This window comes from Melospiza melodia, chromosome 2 (assembly GCF_035770615.1).
Source record: "Melospiza melodia melodia isolate bMelMel2 chromosome 2, bMelMel2.pri, whole genome shotgun sequence".
Lineage (NCBI taxonomy): Eukaryota > Metazoa > Chordata > Aves > Passeriformes > Passerellidae > Melospiza > Melospiza melodia.
This window is the reverse complement of record NC_086195.1, coordinates 102,317,037-102,335,236: the sequence shown is the minus strand read 5'-3', so window position 1 is coordinate 102,335,236 and position 18,200 is coordinate 102,317,037. Positions and strand designations below refer to the sequence as shown.

At 38.7% G+C, this 18,200-nt stretch overlaps 1 protein-coding gene across 2 annotated transcripts in view; it reads left to right on the top strand.

Moving 5' to 3' along the window:
• TBC1D4 (TBC1 domain family member 4) overlaps positions 1 to 18,200 on the top strand; it is a 99,335-nt gene that overhangs the window by 47,799 nt on the left and 33,336 nt on the right. For both annotated transcript variants that reach the window (XM_063149443.1, XM_063149442.1), the window contains exons 2-5: positions 8,734 to 9,342; positions 10,686 to 10,775; positions 14,078 to 14,182; positions 16,724 to 16,856. In XM_063149443.1, coding sequence (XP_063005513.1) covers positions 8,734 to 9,342; positions 10,686 to 10,775; positions 14,078 to 14,182; positions 16,724 to 16,856 — 937 coding nt within the window. The remainder of the gene's footprint in view (positions 1 to 8,733; positions 9,343 to 10,685; positions 10,776 to 14,077; positions 14,183 to 16,723; positions 16,857 to 18,200) is intronic.

The following is an 18,200-nucleotide window of genomic DNA, read 5'->3' as shown; positions in this document are numbered from 1 at the left end:
AAACAAACTTGCATATGCTCAAAGTATGAAATTGGTGGATGAAATGAATTGTTTTACTAATCTACATATTCAAGAGCATAAGGATCATCATGAGACCTCTATACTGACACTTCTGTGGGTTGCAGAGTACTCAAGCTGAGTGAATTTGAGCTGTATCTGAAAGGTGGAAAAGCATCAAGCCTGACTGGCCTAGACATAGGAGCAAAATGCTGAGTGCAGAGCCTTCCTTGCACTGCTCCTCTTGTGTCTGGCTGTGCTGTCACTGCCATCCCTGAAGTTCTTGGATAGGCAAAATATTGCCTCTTCAGTGTCATTATAGAGCACTTGTTACTTGCCTCTTACATTGCAGTCTTGTTTGGTTGGTTTTGGTATTGGGGTTTGGTTTTTTGGTTTCTTTTTTTTTCTTTTTTTTTTTCTCAACCAAGCACCACTGTCAAGTGCTTGAATGAGGAAAGGCACCTATTGTCTGCTCAGGCATCTAAACCATCTTGTAACTCTTAGATATTCTTTTCTGTTAAGTAACTTGATCCACCGTCTATCATTATGCTGCTTATTTAAATTTGGATATTTGGCATAGAAGCACCTTGTGTGTGTGTGTGTAGCACACGGAATGTGTTAGGTGATCCACAAGTTTCCAGCTGCAAATTAACTGCTGTGATGGTTTGCTAAATGTGTGCTGTGTGAGCCTGGTACTTTTTTCTGCTTGTTGACTGTATCAAAACTCATCAGTGTAAGTAATTCCTGGGTTGGTCTTGAATAAGAATTATTTTGAAAACTGAATTTGATTTCATTTTAGCTTACCTATGTAAAAAAAGATCTCTCTTTAGGGTGGTGTAATAGTAGTCTTCAGCTTTGCCTTTGGCAGGAGTATGTGATCTCCCCAGTATGTGGCATGAGGCTGAATGTCAGAGCAAAATACATGCACTGCTCTGCAGCAGCTCTTGAGAAGCAAACATAGCTGGGTCTTGACCAGTCATCTGGGAAAAATATAGGCCAGGCAAATAGGAGGAAGACTGTCTCCTGAAAGGAAAACTTTATTCCATGCAATCCTTTAATATTCCTCTAGGTAATAAATCCTTTAATGTGTTTTCTGATGCTTTAAGCTTAGGCTGAATCTATGAGCCTGTAGAGAAGAAATGTGAAAGCACTAGCAGCCAAGGATGGCAGCTAGCTTGAAGCTCCAAAAACTGCTTTCACTGAAAGTTTCTTTGCCAGCCCCTGTGTTCCAGCTTTCTGCTACTGGGCTTGTGTTATGTTGTGTTGGCCCAGACATACAGCAGAATGATTTGGAGTTGATGGCAGATGCTTATTACTGCCTGCTGAGAACCTGACTTGGAGTTTTCTAAACTGTTATTTTTAGACTGTACAGTAAGTGCAGATGGGATATAGAAATGCTTAGTAATTTGGCTGTTACTCCTTTCTCTTTGGGACAGCATTTTTCTTGGCTGAAAATCCTCCTTATTTCTGTAAAAACAAAGATATCAGTATTCCTTCAGCAGTAAGTCAGCTGATGGAGGCAGATTCTTCTGTTCTAGTTTCTAAATACCTCTAGCATAAACAAAGTCAGCAAATTGCTTGTGTGACTGCATAAGTTGAATGACATCAGGCTGGTCTTTTATCTTTTTATTGGAAAGATGCATTTTTAATGGTGAAAACTGGGAAGTGGAGCTCTGTCAGCAGAGTGGAAAGCAGCAGAATGCAGCAGTTTTAGAAGTACAACAGGTCTGAATGATCGGCACTGGACTAACTGGATGGCAGTAAAAACATTTATAGCAGTTAAAGGAAAACCATTTTTTTTCCTCTCCCACCCTTCTTTCTAGTTGAGAATAGTTACAGATATCTGCACTTTGGCTGGCATTTGGTTGTGGGTTTTTTTAAGATAAGAGCTTTGCCTCCTTGACAAATGCCTGGTACATAGCAGGATATGATACACAGCTTGTTTTGTCTCTGTTTCACTGCTCTGGCTGGGTTCTCCTATCTTGTGGATATGCAAGTTAACACTGACTAAAGGAGACTCATTCCAACTGCTCCTAATTTTTTCTCACATTGTGTTACTTTCTTATTGACAGATGTCAAACTCCCAGTACTTAGCAAAGCACAGGGTGTTGATTTCTGAGCAGTATCCTGTTTCTCTTTTGCTTGTTTTTAAGTGTACATAGCTTGATGATGAGTGGAGTGCATTATTCAAATCCAGCAGTGCGGATGCTTCCAGCCCCAAGTCAGGAAATACTTGGCTTTTGAAGAATAACGGCGGCTGCACGGATTTCTGGCTCTGCTGTGATATCATGAAGCGAGCCTGAGGAAGTGCTGTCACAGCTCTGCCAGCCCTTTGTGAGAGGGGAATCCTTTCTGCACTTTCTTATCCTGAGTCTTGGTGTTCATGACACAGGTTTGGTGACAGCTCTGCTTGGACATGCCTCTGCTTCTGAGCTGGATCTCCCACCAGAAGGTACTGTCTGCTCCTGTGGTGTGTGTGGGAGGTTCATTCAGCTCCCATCTCTTCATACAGTGGAAGGGATCTGCCACTGCACTTTGTATGGTGATGGAATGAGAGGGGTTGAGCTTTTTCCTTGTCTTGTAAGTAATTGCCTTGCTAGAAATGCTGTCACGAAGTAGCCACATTTGTTAGGCATGTTTGTTAGATTAGTACTTCACAGTTGCTCTTGTGTTTATAAGCTTTATGGTATGAAGAGGAACTTTGCTTTGTTAATAATTTCCAGACTTAAGTTTTTCATCTGGAAGTTAGGCACAAATTAGGACAAGCTGCAGCTTCTCTGCACAGTGAAATTCTGTTCATTTGTGGAAATAATGGAATCCAGCCAGTGAATTTTGTTGTTCTTTGCAATATCCATAGCATTCAAGTTCTAAGTTTGGATTAAAATTGAAAGTACTGCTCAGTAATTACAGAGGGATGCATTTGAAAGTTATCCCTCCAGCCAAAAGGGGACATCCACCTTTGTTCTCTGGAAGCTCTTGTAAATTCAAAGGGTTGGTTTTTTGGTTGTTTTTAATGCTTCCACTTCTGTCACTGCTGTTCAAGAAAGCATGTAGTGTTACAATGGAGATGCTCTGCCCTTTCTAGACTTGTGACAAAATGTGCTATTGTTCTTCTGCATCAGGCATGATTTAGTGGGCTCAACAGTCTCTCTATTTTGCAACTTAAAGATACTGGTGATAAAGACTCATAACTGAAGTTCTGTTTTTGAGGTTTTAAGGGTTGTGGCAGTTGGAATTAATTTTAGCAAAAGCTTTTACATGACATGAGGTGAATTTGGTGGTAATTATTTTTCTGCAGTCCTCCCTTTGGTTTTATTCTACACTTTGTTCAGAGGAAAGACCTTGCATTCCTTATATCAGTTAGAGTGATGTTCCTTTCTAACATGAAGATACTATTCTGTGTAGAACACAGTGAAGTGTCCTGTAGAAAATTTCTTGGCAGTACTAATCACATGCCCTTTGTGCAGTGTGCTTCCCATGCATGTGGAAGCTGTTTGCTCTCCTTTATGAATTAACACTGTTGCAGGTCTAGTCACAAGGGACAGAACTACATGTAGCCCTAGAATTGCAGAGCAGGAATGTGCTGCCACCTTATTCTATAGTACCTGGCCAAAGGTCTTTAAGCAAGATCATAGGTGTGAGAAATAGAGGAGATTGGGGATTATCTGGCTAAAACTCGTGCTGCCATTAGTTTCGACTATTAAAACTCTACTGCCTGTGGTAAACAAATTTTGTATCAGTGTCATGCTTTATTTATTATGTTGCTTTTTCAGATCAGGATGTAATTGTAGGTGATGCAGAGCTTGGCCAGTGCCACCTGTTCTCATTTGAGTGCAGCTAACTTTTCCTTTTTGCATCGCATCACATTGAATCTGGTCACTTTGGGTGACAACTGTTTCATACAATCTTAGGTTACTCGAATGTGAATCAAAAATTTGATGTTGGTTCCCAAGTGTGTGGTTGTTTTTTTTTTTTTCTGTAATTACTCTTAGTAGATCAAATATATTTCCCTGGACGAAAATATTGTCTCTTCAGTGATATTATAGAGCACTTGTTACTTGCCTCTTACGTTGCAGTCTTGTTTGGTTGGTTTTGGTATTGGGGTTCGGTTTTTGTGTTTCTTTTTTCTCAACCAAGTTTTTTAGTGTTGTTCACACTGGAGAACCAAACTAGTATCACAGGTTTAGTTTTGTACTTATGGTACCCACTGTCCATCCTTGTCTTATTGGCCTCTTGCATTTGGGGGCATGGTTTGGAACAGGCCTGAGGAAGAATTTCTACTCTTGAGTTCTCTTGGCTCTGTTCAGAGATTGAGTTACTGTGAGCACTTTTTCAGGGGTCTTAAAGTACACATTTGCTGTTTCTTCCTGACAGGCATGGATGATCTTGACATCCTGGAGGGGGAGAATGCTCTCCTGAAGCTCTCAGATCCATTTTGTTTGGTTTCAGGTTATTAATACCTGAGAAGGTTCAGTGTGCCTATTGCTGTTCAAGCATGAGCTCACTACTGCATTAGAGAAAGCTTTGTGTGCTGTTCCAGCACATTTGAGGAGGTGTATAGGGGTGGGGGGTGATTTCCTTGCTCTGATTCATGGAACAGTCTGCTGCTACTCAGCAGTATAGGGAAACTTCATGAATAAAACCTATAATAATGCTCTACATTATGTTTCTGCATTTGAGAGCTGGTGTACCAGCACTACACCATCAGCTCCTACCTGTCTGGACTGAGAAGCCCTGTGCAACTCCCTTTGGAACATAGTAATTTCCTTCTCCCCAACAATATTTGGAAAAAGATGATAGGCCTCCAGATTATGGGATTTGGGAGGGGAAAAGTCTGGGAGAATTAAGGTATCTTGAATTGCCCCACCACAGGGTTTGTTTGGGCTGGAAGTGTGCTTCTCTCTCCCTGAGAATACACTGTATAGCTCTGTCTCATCCAGTCTTTCTTCTTGATGTACCTAAGCCTACTTCAAGGCTTGAAAAAGAAATCTGAATATGTTAAATAGATCGATTGCTTAAACATTTTAAGGATTTAATTTCTTTATATTCAGGTGAATACTGAAAACCTATACAATAACTCATTTAACCTTTTAATTTTGCCCTATTGTAACAGCTGGTAGTAGATGTCCCGAAAGATTGTCAATGGCCCTGTGGGTTTCATGAGTAAGAATCCCATTTCTCCCCTCTGGCTGCTTAATTTAATGAGACTTCTGCAGGGAAATACTAGAACTTGGAAACACATTTTGTAAATTTTGCCTGTTGCAGGAGTCTGTATCATCTTAATATTCCTAAACTGATTTCTAAAAGTAGTTAAGGATTTTCATCCAGGTAATTCAGTATTTTAAAAGCTCCATTCTGCTTATTATCTTGTCTAACTTTGCCCTGCAATTTTGACATTTAGAAATAATAAGCTAATATCCACATCCAAAAGTTACACAACTTCGATGGTGAAATTTTTGATTGAGGTTTCTTGATACACAGAGAAGCAAAATGTCAAAACCCAATGGTATATGTCAAAGAAATGTGTAAAAGGCCATGCTGGGATGTGTGATTGATAATTATGTAACTTTTTCTGCATCTTGCCTTTCAGGAAAACACAGATGTGATATGTTGTTATACTCCACTTGATCCCACTTAGGGATTTTTACTCAAAGTCAAATCTTTACATGAAAACACTACTTTGATTAGGTACATCTCAGAAGTAGCTTTTGGTTCTTCGTAAGAAAGAGTCATTCTGAGAGTGAAGAGGATCAGATCTAACAGCACAGGCTGGCACATTGTCAGTCATTGAGGACATCAGCAGCAGCACACAGTTACTCCTGTACACTAAAGACCAGTAAAATTCACGTGCACGACTCATAGCCTGGCAATGTTAGTATCGGTCTTGAATGTTATACTTGAAGCTGTCTTTTACACCATGCTAGTGAGAGTACCCATGAAACAGCTAACAAGCATCTGGAACTGGTTCTGGGCTGTCTGACAGATATTACTTATCAATTGTGACATCCCTGTATTGCATTACATTGTGCTTCTTTTCATCTGTATATAAGAAAAGTATTTGTATCTACAGAGATTAAACAGGTCCCAAAATGTTCACTTTGATATTTTGTTTTGATCTGTCTGTAGATTGAAAAGAAGAAAAAAAATGAATCCTAATGAGGGAACACCCAAAAAAAATAGTGTAGCCTGTAAAAAAAGTTTACCTAAACAAAACAGGGAATGAGGATTGTTTGGGCTGTATGAGCTGAAACCCCTGCTCTAATGCTAGGGTCCCTCTATGCACAAGTGGAAATACTGTAGGAATTTATGTATTGCAAAAGCCTTTTAAAGAGCAGAGATACTGAAATAATAGTTGTAGTTGAAATACTAGTGTCTGAAGAGCATACACAATCTGGAAATAAAAGTGATAAATGGCAGGGTTGCGGGTTTTTCTAAGTAAAATTGCAATTACTTAAAACTCTGGGCATTTGTGAGGGAGATCTCTGACAGAAGAGGGAATGGATGGCTATTACTGTTGGGGTAGAATTGGTAGTGTCTTATCCCCAGCCTATTGGGACATTGGCTGGGGGAGAGAGGGGGAAGGATGTGTGGGTTTATCCAGTTTTTTGTCTTAGAGGTGATGAGCAGGAGGAAGAACCCAGTTATTGGAGTGGAAATGATGGTACAGTTCTAAAAAAAAATTAAATTGCTGATTAGACAGCTGACAGTGGTTACTCTAGTTGATTGTGTGTAAAATTTTATGTATTTTGAATAGAATTATCATTTGTCACTGCACTTTGAATAGAAATATATGTGAGTTGCCCTGTAACAGCTTCTGGATTCTAAAAAGGGAAATTTTAATTAAAAGGTAGCTAGTTTGTGAATTTTGTTAAAATAGAGAACTAAGGAATTTAATCTCTAGAGCTTCTTTCTAGGCCATAGAGAGAATAAGAGACCAATGAGTGGAAAAAGAGCAAACAGGCAAGTGCAAGTTGAGGACTTTGCATGTCCAGCTGAACTGCCATGGCTGGGAGGAAGTGCACCTTGGGTGATGGTAAAGCAGCCTGGCAGTGAAAATGAGGGAAGAACAGTTCCACTCTGGTGTCTGTGCCAGATCTAGACTTGGCTTTTAGCCCCACTGCAAACTGAGATGATGGTGACGTCTAAAGGGATAGAAGCCAAAAGGTCAGCAGACCTTAGGGTAATTGAACTTCATTTTGCAATAAATGAACTGGAAGCAGATTTGAGTTGAATGCCCAAGGGATGAGGAGTGTGTAATGGGAGATGGGGATTAAGATGAGGTAATTTTCCACTCTGACTTGCAGAAGTGTTGGTAGATGAGATTGCTGCCTCAGTGGCAAGCTTCAGCTGGTATCATGTGACTGAAAGAAAGAGATACTGTAGAAAGCATGGATTATTTAAGGTGTGACTTTAAGGTTACCTTCTTTTAATAGAAAAATTATTTGAAAAATATCAAATATTGTAGTGGGAAGCTGTATAGAATACAAAAACTGTTGATAAATATCAAATATTGTAGTGGGAAGCTGTATAGAATACAAAAACTGTTGATAAATATCAAATATTGTAGTGGGAAGCTGTATAGAATACAAAAACTGGTGATTGATCATAGATTATATTGGATTAGTTGAATGTTGAGAACTGATTTCTCTTGCAAAGAAAATTGGATTGATATTCTCTCCATCTCATTGTCACTAGTAACTTCCCCAATGCATGTAGTGTGATGCCATTCATTATACTTCTAGAGAAAATACCTGTGGGACATGTGGGAAAGAGGGTGTGGTTCAGAAGAATAGGTACTGTCAAAAGGGCAACTATTACCACTTTGATCTGCTGTTAGTAGAGTTGGGAAAGTCCTTGTTTTCTTTTGTGAAGCCAAAATGAAAAATGAGCTCACATGTTAAATATGTCGATACTTTAAGCAGACTCCTCCCAGGGTGATTGGCATAAAATGGAGGAAGAACCAGGTGTCTTTGAAAGACTGTATGGCACAGGTCTGCAATTGTGAATTTCTTCTGGAGTTGTGTAGTTTGGCCCTACAGGGTATAGCAGGGGTCTGTGCAGAGGAGAGAGATTTGTGTGTGCTGCTTTATGGCACAATGACTGAGGCAGCAGGGAAGTGTGACCTTAAGGTGAACTGTGTCACAGGATGGATGAGGCAAGGTTTTTATAGTTGATAATAAGTGAGATCTAATGCAGTTGTACATGTTTTATAGTTGATAATAAGTGAGATCTAATGCAGTTTCAACTCTGTCAGTTGAAACTGATGGAGATTGCTGGTCTCTTGTCCACAAAACTGTTCCTGAAAGTCTTAAGAATAGAATAAGTGTCTCTGCAAAATAAAAACAAAGGAGCAGTGATGACCCTTTACAGAGCACAGCAGTAAAACATGCCAATGTGGGCAGAGGACAATGGGAAAGAGAAGGGAGTCTCAGTAAAAACAAGCAAAAAAAAAAAGAATGTGAACATTTGCCAATCGACCTTCTGGTAATTTAAAACCTTATGTACTGGGAGACATTCCAGGAAAAAAATTAGAAATTATTTGCTCTGCTTCCACTACATAAATTGTCCATACACAATTTAGACTTTACTGATTTTATATTCTTTGCCAAGAAGCTTGTGGCACTCTGCTGAAGAAATAGCTTGTGTAAATACTTACCTTAACAAATGCTTGATGCATCACTGTCTCTGCTGTCTCATTTGTGGTTACTAAAAAGGCCTTTCACACTGTCCCCTCAGGTTCCTGATGTCATCAGCAGCATAAGACAAGTCTCTAAAGCAGCACTGAAAGAAGATGCCAAACCAAGTAAGGACAGTGAAGATGCCTTCTATGACTCTCAAAAATTTGAGGTCTTATACTGTGGGAAGGTGACAGTGGCTCACAAGAAAGCTCCCTCCACGCTGATTGACGACTGCATAGAGAAATTCAGCCTTCACGAGCGCCAGCGCCTGAAACTGCTAAACGAGCAGCGCAATAACGAGTCAAGTTTGGACCTGCCCCTGTGTGAGGAAAATGTGCCAGCTTCTCCTCTGGACAGCCCTTTTGAGGAGCTGGACAGCCCCAGCAGCCCCCCAACAGCAGGGCGTGCTGCAATGTTTACAATTGGCAGCCAGACCAACCTGACCAACCTGGCCAGCACTCGTGGCTGCTTTCCAGAGAGGATTTTGGAGGACTCTGGCTTCGATGAGCAGCAGGAGTTCCGCTCCCGCTGCAGCAGTGTCACTGCAGTGATGCAGAGGAGGGTGCACGACACCAACCTGAAAACACAGTCCCGCAGGAGACACGCCAGTGCTCCCAGCCACGTCCAGCCCTCTGACTCCGAGAAGAACAGGACAATGTTGTTCCAGGTGGGCTCTAGGATGAGCAGCTTCCTGTTGCTCTTGAACCATATCTTCTTCCCCTGTGCATTTTGAGACAAGTTTTGCAAGATAAGTAATATGGATCCAGTATGGCTTTGGGATTTGTTATAAATATATTTTTGTATCTGTTCATAAATGATTGGAACACAAGTAGCTGAACTTTCACCTCAACTCATGAGCTCAGGCAAATTTTAAGAAAAAGTAATTATTTATGGAGTAATCACTTAAAGGAGCAGAGTTTTTAGTGAAATAAATATTTTATGTGCAGTTCTGGATTGTGTTGGTGAGTTGGTGATATTTAGAACCTAGCTGAAAAAAATTAATATTCTTTCAAAAAACGAATCAATGAAGGCTACCATGCAAACAAAGCCTCTTTTTTTTTGTACACTTCAAAAGAAAAAACTTCACATGAGACTTCCACAGCTTTGTGTTTGAGCCAGTCTCTTTTTGATAATTTGTATTAATGTCCCCTTTTTACAAGATGAGTATTCAAACATCTCTGCACTGAAAGCTTCTTCCTTCAGACTCCAGTGGTTATTTCTTCTCTTGCCTGAAGTGCATTTCACATCTTTGAAACTTGTTTTGAGAAAGCAGAAGGACACATAAAGGAGGTGACCCATAAAAGGAAAAATCTTTGGACCTTAAAATAACAGTGGGCTAAATGCCTGGATTTTGTCTTTCCATTTGTTTTAAGGATCATTCTTGTTTTTATTCTCTTGGGGAAATGCTATCTGAAGTGAATGCATTGCCCTTCAGAAAGCCACAGCTTATCACAAGTAATGAACAGGATTTAGCTGAAAAAATCCAAGGTCTGTAGAATAAATTCCATGGGCTTGAGAAGCAATTTGGGAAAGCTAAAAGGTAGTTTGCTGCAGAAGCTACTTTTTCTCATTTGGAATTACTACAAACCAAAAAGTATCATCTTAGTTTCTTAGCTAATCTATGGTATTATTTAAAAACCAAGAATTCCCATTTTTTCCCCAGCTTTTAATTTAGCCGCATTATTTCCTAAAGGTTTTAGTATTGTCTGACAAACATGTGATCTTTGGACTAAAATAACTTGAAGAAAAAGGATGGGGGAAGGGAAGAAAAGCTATGTTTTTTTCCAAGTAATTTTTGTTATTCAGCTGAGTGTATTGTACTTGCTGAAATATTCTTACTCAACATGGGCAGAATTACAGCACCCTGGCACCCTTATTCCTGCTGAGTAAGCTGTTGTGCCAAAAGATACTCTATGTGAGCAAGAAAGGGCAAGATACTGACATTTTTGTTGCTGTAAATGCTCTACCCCTGAGACAGTCATAAATTAGATTTATTTTTCTCTCCCTTAGGTTGGAAGGTTTGAAGTTAACCTCATCAGCCCAGATACCAAATCTGTTGTGTTTGAAAAGAATTTTAAAGATATCTCCTCATGTTCTCAGGTAAGCATTAATAAGAAGCAATGTGTAGATCATCAGGAGAAAAAGATTTTATTTGTTCTTCAGCTGTGTTGCCTTGCTGGTCTATAGGCAGGAGAAAAAAAGAAATGTAGAATTCTTTTTCCAGAAAAGTCCAGAAAATATGAGTGCAAAATAACCAGTCTGAGCTGTGTAATAGCAGCAATTTTAATCACTCATCAGCAAACAAAGTACAAACTATTTCTGCTTTGGGAGAGTATTAAGTATGTTTTGGAAGCAGTTTAATCTCCATTTAGGATGCTCTGAGTGCACTATTTATTTCTGAGCATACAAGTTCCTGAAAGCCTTCAGAATGAAAGGAGGAGAGCATCAAATCAACCCTTCAGAATAACCTGCATAACTTTCTCTGGAGAATATGGTGATAGGTGTACCTAGCTATGTTCAGTAATAAGTAATTATTTCTTGTAAAGTTAAATGTCAAGGCTAAGATGTTCACCTTTCCATCTTGCTCTTGTTCAGCACTGGTGACACTTTTTGGTTTAAAGTTTTACTTTATTATCTCTTCATTTGTTATGCCACATCACCACACCATCACAACACTTAAACATGATTATTCTAGTTAAAGTATGCTTTTGTCATTCTCTAAACCTGTATTTTACCCCCTAGTGCATTCATTTTCATGCTAATAATCAGTCTGCTCTTGCATGACTGGGCTACCAATGCTTAGACAAATTAGGAATTAGGCATACTTGTAACTCAAGTAGAGTCTTGAGTTACCAACTAAAGGTCCAGGTCCTTAAATTGACTCTGCATTTAACCTACAATTTGTATTGCTTTTGAGAGAGGAAAAAAGCTGATGCAAATACAGAATGGGACAATATAATCAAACAATGTGGTAATAGCTTTATAATAAATACAGATCAAAATGATATTAAAGCAGAGGTATGGAAAGTAGAATTTGTAGATGACTTGGATCTTCTCCTGCTTTTTGGGTGTACTGAAGTGACACATCAACTTTAGGTACTGGGCTCCTAGGTTTTATATACAAACTTAAAATAGTCAAACAAAACAGTCCTAAGCTGGAACAACCTTTTATCTGCTGACTTTAAAGTATGGCGACCAGTAAGACCATGGAAAACCTTCAAGGCCCAGCTTTCCTTCAGGAAAATAACTTTGTACAATAAATAGTGTCAGGTAATTCTGTGTGTTGGACTTTGGATGTGTTTTTCATTCCACCTCTTCACTTTCATTTGGAGCAAAGCTTCTGTTACTTTACATTCATGAATAACTCAAAGAGACAGTCATAATACTCGGAGGATTTTGTTTGTTTTTATTAGGTTTTTTTTTTAGTTTTTTTTTATGTGAAACCGTTACTTTAGAGAAGTCGAGAGGGCTTTGCATTCAATAGAAATAAAATATTAATTTGTTCAAGACTAAGCATTGGTTGCATAAACTTCATCAGTACTTCCTTTAAGAACTTGGTGCTAGCCCCACGGCTTCTCTGTTACAGATTTATAGGGCAGTGATTTACTATGTATTGTGGGACTGTGGCTTAGGAATATTTGTCCTTCCAAACTTCACAAACAATGAAAAGGAGATGTTATTGCCAGTTGGCATTCTGGATTCTCTTAGTCTGGTCTAATAAAGGTATTTTTTATCCTATAGCTTAAGCATGGTTGAGCTGCTGCATTCATGTAATTATCCACACTCCTTATAATTGTCAAGCAGCAGACATAATTGATGATAAACCTCTGTGTTTGCAGTCTAAACTCAGATATCAAATAGCTTTAGAAGTTTTTTTGTTGGAGCCTTCCCCTTGAGGGAACCCAGAACAACAGAAAACTTGGCTCTGTTGTCATGACCTCTTAAAGCCACCATCTTAAAGAAATATAATGGAAGTGCTGTTGATTTAGGAACATGCTGTCCTATTTGTGTTTCAGTAGGGCAAGTGTCACATCTGTCTCCCCCCTCAAATGTTCTCCTGTCGAGACTGAGAAGTCAGGACAGCAGTAGACTTGTTCAGGCACTGTCAGAAAGGAGGGACCTGGCATCTCACCAAACCACCTTTAATAATTGTTTTCTTGCAAAACAGAGCTCAACACTTCACTGTTATGTAGATCAACATGTGTATACATCTGACCTTTTTTATTTTATGCTTTTGAAGACTTCATCTGTCACGAGAAAATGAAGTCAAGATTAGTTGGACTATGGTTCAGCTAATGCCATTTGTGTCATCTTAACAACCCTCTGCACCTCTTAAGTTTTATGTGGTACAAAAGTGACTTTTGGAATTTTGTTTTTAAAAACAACAGTGTGTAGTGACAATATGTTCAGTTTGTCACATACTGGATTTCCAATTTTGTCTAGAGTGTTTTCTGTAGTGACAGGCAAGTTGCTTTGCCTCCTCCTCTCTTTTATGGTATAGGTGTTTTCTTTGGAGATGGATCCAAGAACTGTGTTCTGATTTTTGTTGTATTTGAACCTGAGAGATTAGGCTTTCATTTGGAGAAAATCTACTATTTCCATACTCAGATAATAAAAACAGTGGCAAAAACTTTAACAATAGTGAGTCATGTTCCATGAATTGAGACTGGGAATATAGTGCTTCTTAGGAAGCAGCTGTCTTTGATCTTCTCAGTGCTGTTTTTAGCAAGACAGCGTTCCCTGTCAAGCTGTTACACTAGATCTTGGAAAAAAGTGTCAGTAGTAATGTGTAGTAAGTCTCGAAACTTCTGGTATGTAACTCAGTCTCAAAGAATTTATTTCAGAATTTGGTTGGAATTCTGTAGGTTGCCACTTATTCCCTCGTTTTTGTGGGTTTTTTTGTTTGTCTGTGTTTTTTTTAGGTTTTGGGTTTTTTTGGTTTGGGGTTTTTTTGCTTTGTTTTTGTTGTTGTTTTGGGGTTTTTGTTTTCTTTTGGGTTTTTTTTTGGCTTTTGGGATTTTTTTTTTTGTGTAGTTCTAACACAGGAAAGCAAGAGTCTGCTCGTACCCTGATACTTCTCCAATCCTGTGTTTTAGCATGGCTTATAAAATTAAATTTTCACTGTGGAGGCAATTCCAAATGCAACCCAGCAGTCTTTAGTTTGCTTCCCCGAAAATTCAGTTTTGCTGATGGTATAAATTTGGTCCAGATTTATTGCTGGATAACTTTGGGTTTAATTATATAAAGATCTTAATATAACTTAAATACAAAAAGCAATTTAAATAGAATTATACTACTTGTAAAATAGAACATTGGGGGTATGCATTTATAATTATTCAAATTTTTGGAAACTATACTTGTTTACAAAATAGTCCACTAATGCTGTTTTAAAATTCTTTTAGGGTATAAAACACGTTGATCACTTTGGTTTCATTTGCCGAGAATCTGTGGAATCTGGGTTAAGCCAGTATATTTGCTATGTGTTCCAGTGTGCAAGTGAGTCTCTGGTGAGTATTTATTGATGATCCTGACCATTTCATCAGAGCATTTCCAAGGCATTTCCTGAACAATAGGAGCCTCTGTCGTTCTGCTGTGTCAGCTGAGCCCCAGTGCTCACATCTGCTCAGGTGCAGGACGTCAGCTGTGCATATGCAAATTTGCAGTAGGAAATGTGAACATTCTGTTCATACACAGCCATATCCTGCTACTCTGCTGATGCAAATGTCATCAACAAATAGATGAATCTGTATGGCTGTGTGACTGTGAGCATATTTGGGCTCTCTATTTGATTGTAACTCTTCCAATTCTGACTGTTGAGAAACTTGGTTCCCCATTAAACATGTAAAGACATGTATTGAATCAGTAACAAAGCTGATGATACCCAAACATACCCTTCAGGGCAGGGTTTAAACTACTGGCTGATCCTGCATGTGTCTTAAGCCTACATCTGGCTTTAGCTTTTTTCCTGTAGTCTGTTTTGTTCCTCAGGAGAAGAAAATAGCAGCACCTGATCACAGAAGAAGAAAACCATAGATATTCATGGATGTATGTCACTATAAAAAAGTACACTGAACAGTGTATGAAGTTTGTATCAATTAACTGAAGTTCCAGATATCACTGATTTTATTGATAACAGGTAGCTTAATAGTGTGAAATATATACAGGAAATAATTTTGACTGCTCCATTTTTATTTTAAAACTGTGACACTTTAAAAGAAGTTGTTTCCTTTTCTGAATTACGTTTGTTTGACGGTGCTGGTAACAGCTGCTAACTCTTTCTCAGATAAACTTAAAAATCACTTTTTTAGCTAGCTGAAAATGTAATTTGTTAATCTATTCAGTCTCCTAGTTTGAGAGTGAATAGATTTGCATCAGTAAAACTTCAAACAGCCAACAGCTCTAGATGTACCATGACAGCTGAAGCTGCATTTTTGTCAAAATGGGAGCTTGCTATGAGATCAGCTTTATCATTGTAATAACAGAAAATGTTATATCTGACCTATTGATGAATCTGACCGTGCATAATTCAAAGGCTTAAGTGGTGTATAAAACTCCCATGTTTTTATGAACCTCTTTGCTTATTCTGGTACTGATTTGTGTGTGTGTGCCCACACTGCAATATGAAATAAACCTTCCTGAGCTGCTTTTGGATGCAGTCACTCAGATGGACCCTGGTGGCAGTTTGACTGTGGCAGGGCAGACCTTTCCAGGTTCCCCACTGCCAGCCAGGCTGTGCTGGGAGGCTTGTGTGTTTTTGCTCTAAGCCTACTTACAGTTTGTGCTATAGTTCTTATGATTTTAGGATAGTCATAAATCCATATGCTTAGCACTGTTCTGTGGATCTTGCATTGGAGAGGGATTGTAGCCAACTTAAAAAACTTCCCAGTCCATGTTGCAAGATGGACATGCACTGTTCAATGTTCTGCTTTATTGCTAAGAAGAGAAAGCGCTCAGAAATTATTGGTAATGCTTAGAACCGTGAGGCTTAAAGCAAACAAAACAAACCTACACATACTGGGACACAAACTAGTTCAAATTTCTATATTCAGGTTCCTTTTCTACTTTTTTTTCGTTTTCTCCCCCAGGTGACAGACCCCCCAAAAAAAGTCTCTATGTTTTTAATGTTAAACTCTGTGGTTTTGGTCTCAAATATTTCAGCTTTGTTCTTCCTGCTTATAAAACAGAGTAACAAGCAGAGTGGGGACCTGATTCTGAAGCAGAATACTGATTTTGTTCCTAAAATTGCTCTCAGGCTGCTGTCTCCTTTCCTTGCTAATGCTGAGACTGAGCAAACAGCTTTTAATAAGCACTGTATTCCCCTGAAATACAGAGAGGGGAGCTCCAAGTGCTTTGTGTGCCAGGTCTGGGAATATATTTGAATGAATGTGGAGAAATGCTGTGAGCTCAACCCTTGTTAGATACAAGCTGAGCTTTTCTAGTGCTGGTGTGTGGGAACATAGCAGCACTGCTGTGTTGGTGGGAGCAGGAAAGGAAGAATCAGGTCAGGCCAGCGGTGCCTAGGGCTGTGTAGTGATTGTGATGAAGCTGGTGGGCACTCTGGGATCCAGCAGAAAAGGGAACTGCTGTGGGAAGCTCCTGTCTGGCAGCAGGGGTGGGTTTGTGGGGGTTGCTGCTAAAATGGTTTAGTGGTGGGATGACAGAGGTTAAGAGGGAACATGTGCAGTTTACAGGAGAGACTTGAAGCTAAAGAAATTAATGCTTTTTATTTACCCAGCATATATTCAAGCCAAAAATTCTCACTTATAGTTTCAAAAAATAGTGGGTGCTTTCCCAGCAAGCTTGAGTAGCTGCAGTTAGACATCAAAATTACACTGTCTGGCAGAACTTAAAGATAGTGATCATCTACAAAAAAGGCAGAAAGCTGGGAATTCAACCTTGGTCTCTTTAAAAAACAGCAAATGGGTTTCTATGGTTTTGTCTTTTCCTTTAATTGTAAAGCACCTGTTTGAGATGTGATTTATAAATCTAATTTTGTGTATATGGCATGTATTTTTGTTTATACACTCTTTTCCCTCCTTCCCATACAGGTTGATGAGGTAATGCTGACCCTGAAGCAAGCCTTCAGCACTGCTGCAGCCCTGCAAAATGCCAAGACACAGATCAAACTGTGTGAGGCCTGCCCTATGCATTCATTGCACAAACTCTGTGAAAGAATTGAAGGTAGCAGCTGAGTTTATCTTCTAATTGTGGTTTGCTGATTTTTCTAGAGGAATAACTTAGACAATATGAGCAGAGGTAGAAGTACCCCAGTTTTCAATTCTTACTGTCACTTTGCATTCTCTGTATTTAGGTGGAGAGTTAGCAGTAATGATACTGCAACAGAATATGGAGTTGCTTCTGCTATAAATACCCTTTCATCATCATACCTTTCTTAAGCAGAGCAGCAAAACCCACCAGTTGACCTTCCATTTGTTTGGGTTTTTGTTTTTTTTTTCCTCAATTTGCATGCTTTCAAAATGACTCATAAAAAGACAATCATGATCAAAAAGGATCTTTCTTTCCTGTCTGTTTCTTCTTTCCTGTCTGGGGTTATATTTTCCTTCTTTGTATTTATTCCCTCACACACTTCAAGATCTAGTTATGTTATAGGAAAATAAATTATTAAGTTAGGAGATTAATGTCTAATCAAGAAAATTCAGACAACATCGTACATTCAGATAGGAGTAGACAAACTTTTGTAATGTCTCTGGAAGTGAAGTATGCTAGAACACATGCAAAAAGTCTTACAAGATAGAATTTTTAAAATAAAAAGTTAGGATCCTGTTTTTATAATCATTCTGCTAGGTGTTCTTGCAAAGCATTGTATGCAAAAACAAGAAGTAAGTATGTTATAAAAAGCAAATAGTAGAGTATTTTCTGGTGTGGTTATGGTGGTGCTCGATATTTACAGTTCTCCCATTCATTGAAAGTCACTGCTGCCACTTGCTTCCCTCTGGTGGATGAAAAGTCAAGTGTAAAATCTTAGTGGGATGAAATTTTCCTCGTCTGTGACTTATAATTTCTGGATATAACAACAGGTATTCAGAAGTGGTAAGGATAAGCTGGTAAAGTTTTCTGTAAATGATAAACTACAGAGGCTGCTGTATAAGGCAGTGTAAGTAATTTGAAAAGTACCCAGTATCAAAATAAAATCTTCTCTTGGGGCAACAACTAGAGTAATGTAGTAGTTTCATAAACTTTGTACTTAGTGACTGAAAAATTTACTTTAATATCTCTTTTTTTTTAATCCATCTCCTTTGAGTCTAGAAGTTTAGCAAAATAAAACCTAAAGCTGCATTATTTGGAAAAAAAAATTATTTGTTCTGATTACAATTTTCTATGAATGATACCTACCATGGATGGAAAAAATCTTCATCTGATTCAAGGGATTTGTTTTCACTCACATTTTTTGTTGCTTCCTAGAAGTACCTCTGTGACAAAATATGCACTTTGTTCAGTACCAGAAATTCTTTACTTTATTCTTAATTCTTTTTCCTTATTCTTAATTTTTCAGTTAAAACCATC